Below are 9,805 nucleotides of genomic sequence, written 5' to 3'. Positions count from 1 at the left end.
CTTGCTCATTATTAACGACTTGATTTACATTCAGTTTGCTGCAGAAGCCTTTAAAGTTATTTTATTATGTCAAATTAGTAATAAAATTCAATAGAAATGATACTGTTTTTGACGTAACTCGCATGAAAAAAAAGTTATACCCCCTGTCAACTTGATTTTAACTCTGCGACCTTTCACCCAGACCTTTGAAGGTCATAGCCGAAAAGATGGCAGGTCAGGTTGAGAATGTTGAGCAAATCCTGGACAAATATATTCCCCCTGAAGAACTAGCGACCGTGAAACGACTGCTGTATGGGAAGGAATTGAGGTATGCTTTTAATCTGAAATGCTTGCCTTTTCTTTTTCTCGTTTATTTAAGATGTTGGCATTGCATTGTGGAACTATATGTCTATGTTGTAGCAGACGACCGTCCCGTGTCCTAGTTTCAATTCCAGTGCCCACATTGCATGATTGTAGTATACATATGTTGTACAGTACTGGAATACTTATAGGTCATAATTACCTGATTTCATTTGTACTGAAGTCAGTGACAACGGCACAGCAATGCAGTGATTATGCAGAGTGTACACATGCATTTGAGCGTAAACGTCTGAACACAGTGGGCGTATCATATTTTATACAACTCAGCTGTAGGCATGGTTTTAATGGTTGTCTCCTGACGAGGCTACCCATCAGTTTCTCCATGATCCTTTATTAAGCAATGAGCCCTACATCTGTAAACTGTATAAATATTGCCGAAAATCGTCACCCTTTTGCTATTTTTGTGTGATGACATATAGTACATGGGGCAAGGATCGAGGTTCTTCGGGATCTCTGGGCTGCCTACTGCATTTGCCGGATTTGGCAGACCCTTGACCTATTCTCCACCGGCTGCCTATCCAGAATAAAAATGTAGGGGGTAAAGGTCAACTTATACAGATGCCTGTGTCGGTGGGTTACTTGGGATATATCACTCTCTGCAGAGAAGGTGCCCCATGGAGGAAATTATATGGGGGAATTTGGTGTGCTGTATTCATGTTGTAGCAGGAGGGCCAGTATGCATAACAACTTTCTTTGTCTTGTATCAGAAAACTTGAAATTCCTGCGAGTGCCCAGGTTCTAGCCAAGGAAAAAGACTTTGAGCTGCAAGGCTATGGATTCGACGCAAAATTGGAAAGCACTCGCTCTCCTCGCGTCATTCGTGTGGGAGCCATCCAGAATCGCATTGTGGAACCAACATCAGCACCTATACAAGAACAGGTATGTGCGTGGAGTGTTAACACATCAGGGCTCCCCAAAGTGTGTGTCCATGCGTCTTATCAATCAATCAATCAATCAATCAATCAATCAATCAATGAGTCTTATATCGCGCATATTCCGTGGGTACAGTTCTAGGCGCTCTGCAGTGATGCCGTGTGAGATGAAATTTTATACGGCCAGTAGATTGCAGCCATTTCGGCGCATATTTACCTTTCACGGCCTATTATTCCAAGTCACACGGGTATAGGTAGACAATTATTAACTGTGCCTAAGCAATTTTGCCAGGAAAGACCCTTTTGTCAATCGTGGGATCTTTAACGTGCACACCCAATGTAGTGTACACGGGGGGAGGTTCGGACACCGAAGAGAGTCTGCACACAAAGTTGACTCTGTGAAATAAATTTCCGCCGAACCTGGGATCGAACTCACGCTGACAGCGGCCAACTGAATACAAATCCAGCGCGCTACCAACTGAGCTATATCCCTGCCCAGGGCTATATCCCCATCCTATACGCACTAGAAGCCAAAATCACGTACTAGAAATGCATGGAAGGGGGTCCCGGGACGCATTTACTTTTAAAAGAGCGGGTCCTGTGACGCACTAAATTTCCTTTATCGTGCATACCACAGATTCTATTTCGGACTGCAGTTCTACGCTATTGTACACAATAAACTATGTGTGACTATAATGTTTTATAAGAACAGCGGGACATTTAGGCTTTTGACCCCTTGGGTCCCTGTACAATTTTGCACTTGGAGGGGGGGGGGGGGGTCCATGGGCCCTCTAAAAATGGAAAGAGGGGGTCCCGAGACCCTCTAGGAGGGAGACCGGCAGGGTGCCCTAGTGGTAAGGCGTCTGCCTCGTGATCGGGAGGTCGTGGGTTCGAACCCCGGCCGGGTCATACCTAAGACTTTAAAATTGGCAATCTAGTGGCTGCTCCGCCTGGCGTCTGGCATTATGGGGTTAGTGCTAGGACTGGTTGGTCCGGTGTCAGAATAATGTGACTGGGTGAGACATGAAGCCTGTGCTGCGACTTCTGTCTTGTGTGTGGCGCACGTTATATGTCAAAGCAGCACCACCCTGATATGGCCCTTCGTGGTCGGCTGGGCGTTAAACAAACAAACAAACAAAACCCTCTAGGGGGGCCTTCCGTGGTAAGCCCTGCACATGTACAAGTAAATCGCATCATAGTTACTCAGCACATGCAACACTTATTAAGTAATTGTTTTCTTCGTGGTTTGCTCATTTTAGATTGTGTTTGGAGTGTTCTCACATAGCTTTTACACCTTTTTTTCCCAAAAATCTTTGAACAGAGAAAGACTTGTCTCCGTTTGTCAAAAGGCAGGCAAATGTCTCTGGGTTCACGGACATTGAAAATGGTTTTTTTACAGTTGAGCTGAAGAACTTTGGACATGAAAAGTTTTGAATCAAGAGACATGGCTAAATGAGTAAGCAGTGTAGCCCTAACAGTTTAATGCTGAATAACCCAGTAGTTAATAAATATGTTATTCTTCAGTAAAACAAGCAAACGGTCAACCAACTAATCAACCATTCAATTAATCATCATCATCATGGCCGTGAGGCTTTCTCTTTGTCCCTCCTGCCTATACCTAATAGTTTAACACTGTAATTGTGCAGCGGGAGGCTTTGCACAAGAGGATCGGAGAGATGACAGAGGCGGCCGCCTTGTGTGGAGTCAACATTCTGTGTTTCCAGGAAGCATGGAGTAAGTCAATCAATCACTCAATCAATATGAAGCTTATATCGCGCGTATTCCGTGGGTACAGTTCTAAGCGCAGGGATTTATTTATTTTATTTTTATTTTTATGCAATTTATATCGCGCACATATCTCAACACACGAATTCAAGGCGCAGGGATTTATTTATGCCGTGTGAGGTGGAATTTGTTTACACAATACATCACGCATTCACATCGGCCAGCAGATCGCAGCCATTTCGGCGCATATCCTACTTTTCACGGCCTATTATTCCAAGTTACACGGATATTTTGGTGGACATTTTTTATCTATGCCTATACACTTTTGCCAGGAAAGACCCTTTTGTCAATCGTGGGATCTTTTAACGTGCACACCCCAATGTAGTGTACACGAAGGGACCTCGGTTTTTTCGTCTCATCCGAAAGACTAGCACTTGAACCCACCACCCAGGTTAGGAAAGGGGGGAGAAAATTGCTAACGCCCTGACCCAGGGTCGAACTCGCAACCTCTCGCTTCCGAGCGCAAGTGCGTTACCACTCGGCCACCCAGTGGTATGTGTCCCAATGGACACTTGCTTGGGACCTTTGCCCCCAGCCATTGACGGCGTTTCTCTGTTGCACTCTGGGCTTTTCTCTTCCTCTTCCAAGTGCGTTACCACTCGGCCACCCAGACAGTGGCACCCCCCCTTTAAATCCCTCCACAAATCTGAGAAAATCATGTCTTACAAGGTATAGGGAGTCTTAAATTGAAGTTAGGGCGGGGATGTAGCTCAGTCGGTAGCGTGCTGGATTTGTATCCAGTTGGCCGCTGTCAGCGTGAGTTCGTCCCCATGTTCGGCGAGAGATTTATTTCTCAGAGTCAACTTTGTGTGCAGACTCTCCTCGGTGTCCGAACACCCCCGTGTGTACACGCAAGCACAAGACCAAGTGCGCACGAAAAAGATCCTGTAATCCATGTCAGAGTTCGGTGGGTTATAGAAACACGAAAATATCCAGCATGCTTCCTCCGAAAACGGCGTATGACTGCCTAAATGGCGGGGGAAAAAACGGTCATACACGTAAAATTCCACTCGTGCAAAAAACACGAGTGTACATGGGAGTTTCAGCCCACGAACGCAGAAGAAGAAGAAGAAATTGAAGTTAAATTTACAGATGTTATGAACAAAAATCTGAAAAAAGCAAGGCTTTAAGGGAGGTTCCCCTGTACCTGTTCCATAATTTATGGTAAGGCATTACAGCGCATCAGCGTGCATGTTCCTTTAACTTTTTTTTTCGGACAATAAATTCCAAAAGGATACAAGCCAAATATTATGGAAACTTTGGGGGGAAAGTTGGTAGCAGATTGTACCTGAATGTTTTGTGTGTAGGGAGGAGTGCAAGAATGAAGGACACTTTCTTCAGCTGTACACAAAAACCTGCATGCATGTTTATACTTCTTAGTTTAAATGGAACTTTTTTCATTACTCGGTGTGGAAAAAAACAACTTGTAGGAGAGGTGCAAGTATGTTAAACAGTTTACTTTTGATCTTTTCCAGCCATGCCGTTTGCGTTTTGCACCCGTGAGAAGTTCCCCTGGTGTCAGTTCGCTGAGTCAGCGGAGGACGGTCCCACAACCAAACTACTTCAGGGGGTATGTTGCACATTGTCAACTTGCCACAATTAATATTTTGTGGATCTGCATCTGGGTGTAGTTCGTGGGGATTTCATCACAGGAGCCGACATCGGCTATTTGTGAATATAATGTTTGCTAATTTACTGATTTTAATTTCACAATAGCAGAAAAAGAATTGTCAAATGGTTACAGGGGTATGCAGAAGGTAAAAACAAAAATCCATTAATCTGTTAGTTTGTGAAATTTACTAGCCCACAGAAATGTTGAAAGCCCAAAACGTTTTTGACATTTTCACCAATGTTTTAGAAAGGTACCGTACTTTCCGGGTGACAAGGCGCTTCGTTATACAAGACGCACCCCCTTCTTTTTAAAAAAAAATGTAATCCAGTCACCCATTGGACGCAGGGGGCCGATAGGGCGCACCAAAATGACCCAGTTTTTGAGTCACTTGAGAAAAAGTGACTCTATGTAATCGGTCAGCGTTAGTCTGTCCGGCCGGCCGTCCGGCCGGCCGGCCGTAGACACCACCTTAACGTTGGACTTTTCTCGGAAACTATCAAAGCGATCGGGCTCATATTTTGTTTAGTCGTGACCTCCAATGACCTCTACACTTTAACGATGGTTTCGTTGACCTTTGACCTTTTTCAAGGTCACAGGTCAGCGTCAAAGGAAAAATTAGACATTTTATATCTTTGACAAAGTTCATCGGATGTGATTGAAACTTTGTAGGATTATTCTTTACATCAAAGTATTTACATCTGTAGCCTTTTACGAACGTTATCAGAAAAACAAGGGAGATAACTAGCCTTTTCTGTTCGGCAACACACAACTTAACGTTGGGCTTTTCTCGGAAACTATAAAAGTGACCGGGCTCAAATTTTATGTGAACGTGACTCATTGTGTTGTGAATAGCAATTTCTTCCTGTCCATCTGATGCCTCATATAATATTCAGAACTGCGAAAGTGACTCGATCGAGCGTTTGCTCTTCTTGTTGCCATGAGAGGTGGTTCCCCTGTCATATCTGAGAGAGGAAACACTTCCTGCACCGGGGTCAGTGACCGTCAGTGACCGAGTTTAACAGAGTGGAAATCTGTGTGTGCGGCCAGATCAAAGGCAGAGCAGTACCTAGTAGCTGAAACATGCATTATCACAAGTTGTTTGACTGGTACTCAAGCGGTCTCTTTGATTTTTTTCGTATTTCATACACGGATTAGGCGCTTCGTTATACAAGACGCAGGGGTCGAACTCGAGGAAAAAAGTCGCGCCTTGTCACCCGGAAAGTACGGTAGTCAAATAATCTGAGCTGTATAATCACAGTGAAACTTCTAAGGATTGAGAAAAAAACCACGTGTATGGTACAGTGGGACCCCCCCCCCCCCCCCCCTCCTCTAAGACCTTGAAATATCTGAGAAAATCAGGTCTTAAAAAAGGGAGTCTTAAAATGGAGGTAAATTTACAGAGGTTATGAACAGAAATCTGGAAACGTTAGTTTCAAAAGAGAGGAGGTCTTCAATTGAAGGGTCTTGAAAGGAGGTTGCACAACAACCAATGTGATAAGTAGGCAAATAACAATCAATCAATATGAGGCTTATATCGCGCGTATTCCGTGGGTACAGTTCTAAGCGCAGGGATTTTTATTTTATTTTTAATTTTAATTTTATGCAATTTAAATCGCGCACATATTCAAGGCGCAGGGATTTATTTATGCCGTGTGAGATGGAATTTTTTTTACACAATACATCACGCATTCACATCGGCCAGCAGATCGCAGCCATTTCGGCGCATATCCTACTTTTCACAGCCTATTATTCCAAGTCACACGGGTATTTTGGTGGACATTTTTATCTATGCCTATACAATTTTGCCAGGAAAGACCCTTTTGTCAATCGTGGGATCTTTAATGTGCACACCCCAATGTAGTGTACAACAGTCATTGGCACAGATGTACTTTGCATTTGCAGATGGCTCGCGAGCACAACATGGTGATTATCTCCTCTATATTGGAGCGCGATGAACTGCATGGAGATGTGTTGGCCAACACAGCAGGTTTGTATTGTTACTATTGGTTACAGTAGTTTCTCTTTCTCTTTCCCTCTCTCTGTCTGCTTGTCTTTCTCTCTCTCTGTCTGTCTGTTTTTCTCTCTCTGTCTTTCTTTCTCCCTCTCTGTGTTTCTCTCTGTCTGTCTGTCTCTGTCTGTTTCTCTCTATCTCTGTCTGTCTATCTATGTCTCTCTCTTTCTATCTTTTTCTTTTCTCTCCCCCAGGTTTTACATGGGAAGTTTGCAAGGGAACGCAGACTTGGATTGCTGTATTTGTTTCTGCTGTTGGTTATCAAGAAGGAGGAGAAATCTAGCTGCTAAGAAATTATTCGGCTCAAAATGGTTCTTGGATTGATCAAATGGACTGATGTTTCCTCCAAATGAAAGATATCTGACTGGTTAGCTGTGAATTTTTTTTCTTTTTTTTCTGTCTTTTTCTTAATTGATTTGTTTCTTGAATCACAATTGACTTACTTTCAGCATGCAGAAAATAGTGTTACACCAGCTTTATCTCAGAATTCATAATTCCTGAGCAATTATGTAAAAACTTGATTAAAGGTAAAGCTAGATTTTCCTTGACGACTTGTGTGTACAGTCGATCCTGTCCATAACAACCTCCCAAGAGACGACCACAAGTGGTTGTTATCGACGACGGGCGCTGTGGCGGGGTGGTAAGACGTCGGCCTCTTAATCGGAAGGTCGAAGGTTCGAATCCCGGTCGCGGCTGCCTGGTGGGTTAAGTGTGGAGATTTTTCCGATCTCCCAGGTCAACTTATGTGTACACGCAAGCACAAGACCAAGTGCGCACGGAAAAGATCCTGTAATCCATGTCAGAGTTCGGTGGGTTATAAAAACACGAAAATACCCAGCATGCTTCCTCCGAAAGCGGCGTATGGCTGCCTAAATGGCGGGGTAAAAACGGTCATACACGTAAAATTCCACTCGTGCAAAAAACAGGAGTGTACGTGGGAGTTTCAGCCCACGAACGTAGAAGAAGAAGAAGAAGGTTATCGACAGATGGTTACTATGGAAAGGTGAATTATACAGGGGGAAAAATCCTCATCCGGGATTCTTTGTGGTGGTTGTAATGGGAAGATAATTGTTAACGAAAGGATGTCGCTAGGACATGTTTGACTGCACATAAAAAAAGTAACATTTGTACTTTTCAGTGGTGATTTCTAACACTGGAACTGTGCTGGGAAAATCCCGCAAAAACCACATCCCCAGAACCGCAGACTTCAATGAGGTTAGTAGTTTAAGTTACAGCTTTTAGTCGTATAACTTTGGTTTAGTCTGCAGTGAAGATAACTGCAGCGTGTGCATGCAGTCCGTTCTCAGCAAACAAAATGCTGTCGGGCCCTTGACTTTAACAGGGAACGTGTTGATGCACAGTACAGGGTAGAAAGAAAAAACTGTCAATTTAAAAAAAACTAAAGGTCGCATCAACGAACACTTTCAACCCCATCCGTTTTTATTGAAGTATTTTACATGTAAAACCAACCCCACCAAATCTGTCTTTCAATCTTCAGCTGCTTACATCTTTTGAACCAATGAACCAGTTGACTTTATTTTAATTAATTTAATTTTTTTTTAATGATGCTGGTGAGGCAAGTTTTTGAAAGAAAACGAGTGATTTTAGTTTATGCTACGCTAACGTATGAAGTCCCATTTGTTGCTTGGGTGTGTTTGCAGTCCACATATTACATGGAGGGTGACACTGGGCACCGAGTTTTTCAGACACAGTTTGGTGAGTGAATCATATTTTGTCATCTCAAAAACAATTATTTTTATCTTCAATCAATCAATCAATATGAGGCTTATATCGCGCGTATTCCGTGGGTACAGTTCTAAGCGCAGGGATTTATTTTATGCAATTTATATCGCCCACATATTCAAGGCGCAGGGATTTATTTATGCCGTGTCACGGTGTGAGATGGAATTTTGTTTTTTTACACAATACATCACGCATTCACACCGGCCAGCAGATCGCAGCCATTTCGGCGCATATCCTACTTTTCACGGCCTATTATTCCAAGTCACACGGGTATTTTGGTGGACATTTTTATCTATGCCTATACAATTTTGCCAGGAAAGACCCTTTTGTCAATCGTGGGATCTTTAACGTGCACACCCCAATGTAGTGTACACGAAGGGACCTCGGTTTTTCGTCTCATCCGAAAGACTAGCACTTGAACCCACCACCTAGGTTAGTAAAGGGGGGAGAAAATTGCTAACGCCCTGACCCAGGGTCGAACTCGCAACCTCTCGCTTCCGAGCGCAAGTGCGTTACCACTCGGCCACCCAGTCTTCAAAGTGATACAGTACGTGGAACCCCCCTTTAAGACACTAGGCCCCCCCCCCTTTTTTGTGTGGGAAATATTTGAACAGAATTAAAATGAAATAAAAATAAAACTTAAAAAATGCAGGCAGTGGTTTTGTAAAGGGGGATAACTATGTAGTGTTTCTGTGATTCTGATAAACAAATGTTCTGTGAGCTGTTAATCGTCCATGCTAAAAATAGTAAATACAAATTAGACAAGTTGCGCTCTTGGTTTTTTCATTCTAGAATACATTAGCTTAGCTACAGAACTCTCTTATTTTGAATGAAAAGCCAGTAACTCTTTCTGTTCTTCTCTCGGTTTTGATCATTTTTGTGGGATGGCGTACATGTTTGTTTTTTCTTAATGCATCTCAGATTTTCTTGCCAGTGTTAGTTTCTGAAACACACAGCTTGCACTCAGCAGCACAATACATTTTTTTTTAATGTATTATTTATATGATAAATATATAAATTGAGGATGTTTGCGTGTAAGAGCATTCAACAGCTCCTTTTTTAGATTCAGAATAATGTATTACAACACAATATTTTTTATGTATAATTTATATGAGAAATACATAGATAGAGAATGTTTGTGTGCAGGAAAGATTGGAATCAACATTTGCTATGGTCGCCATCACCCGCTAAACTGGACAATGTATGGGGTGAACGGTGCAGAAATTGTCTTTAACCCATCGGCGACCGTGGCAACACTCAGGTACTGTAGAGGCTACAAAAACAGATTCAGTAGAACCCCCCCCCTTTTTAGACCCCTGACTTAAGACTCCTCCCTTTTAAGACCTTGTTTTCTCAGAGTATCTGCTCATAATCTCTGTAGTAAATTAACCCCCATTTTAAGACTCCATCCGACGGGCGCAG

General features: G+C 42.9%; 1 protein-coding gene across 1 annotated transcript in view; it reads left to right on the top strand.

Annotated features, from left to right (window-relative positions):
* Positions 1-185: 185 nt before the first annotated feature.
* LOC138976590 (beta-ureidopropionase-like) overlaps positions 186-9,805 on the top strand; it is a 40,214-nt gene continuing 30,594 nt past the window's right edge. Inside the window, exons 1-8 of the mRNA XM_070349441.1 lie at positions 186-307; positions 1,068-1,239; positions 2,879-2,966; positions 4,493-4,587; positions 6,532-6,616; positions 7,779-7,855; positions 8,302-8,356; positions 9,530-9,644. Of these exons, the coding sequence (XP_070205542.1) occupies positions 207-307; positions 1,068-1,239; positions 2,879-2,966; positions 4,493-4,587; positions 6,532-6,616; positions 7,779-7,855; positions 8,302-8,356; positions 9,530-9,644 (788 nt within the window). The 5' untranslated portion in view covers positions 186-206. The remainder of the gene's footprint in view (positions 308-1,067; positions 1,240-2,878; positions 2,967-4,492; positions 4,588-6,531; positions 6,617-7,778; positions 7,856-8,301; positions 8,357-9,529; positions 9,645-9,805) is intronic.

Source organism: Littorina saxatilis, linkage group LG9 (assembly GCF_037325665.1).
Source record: "Littorina saxatilis isolate snail1 linkage group LG9, US_GU_Lsax_2.0, whole genome shotgun sequence".
Lineage (NCBI taxonomy): Eukaryota > Metazoa > Mollusca > Gastropoda > Littorinimorpha > Littorinidae > Littorina > Littorina saxatilis.
Note: the sequence above shows the minus strand (reverse complement) of the source record. Positions and strands in the feature narration are given on the sequence as shown.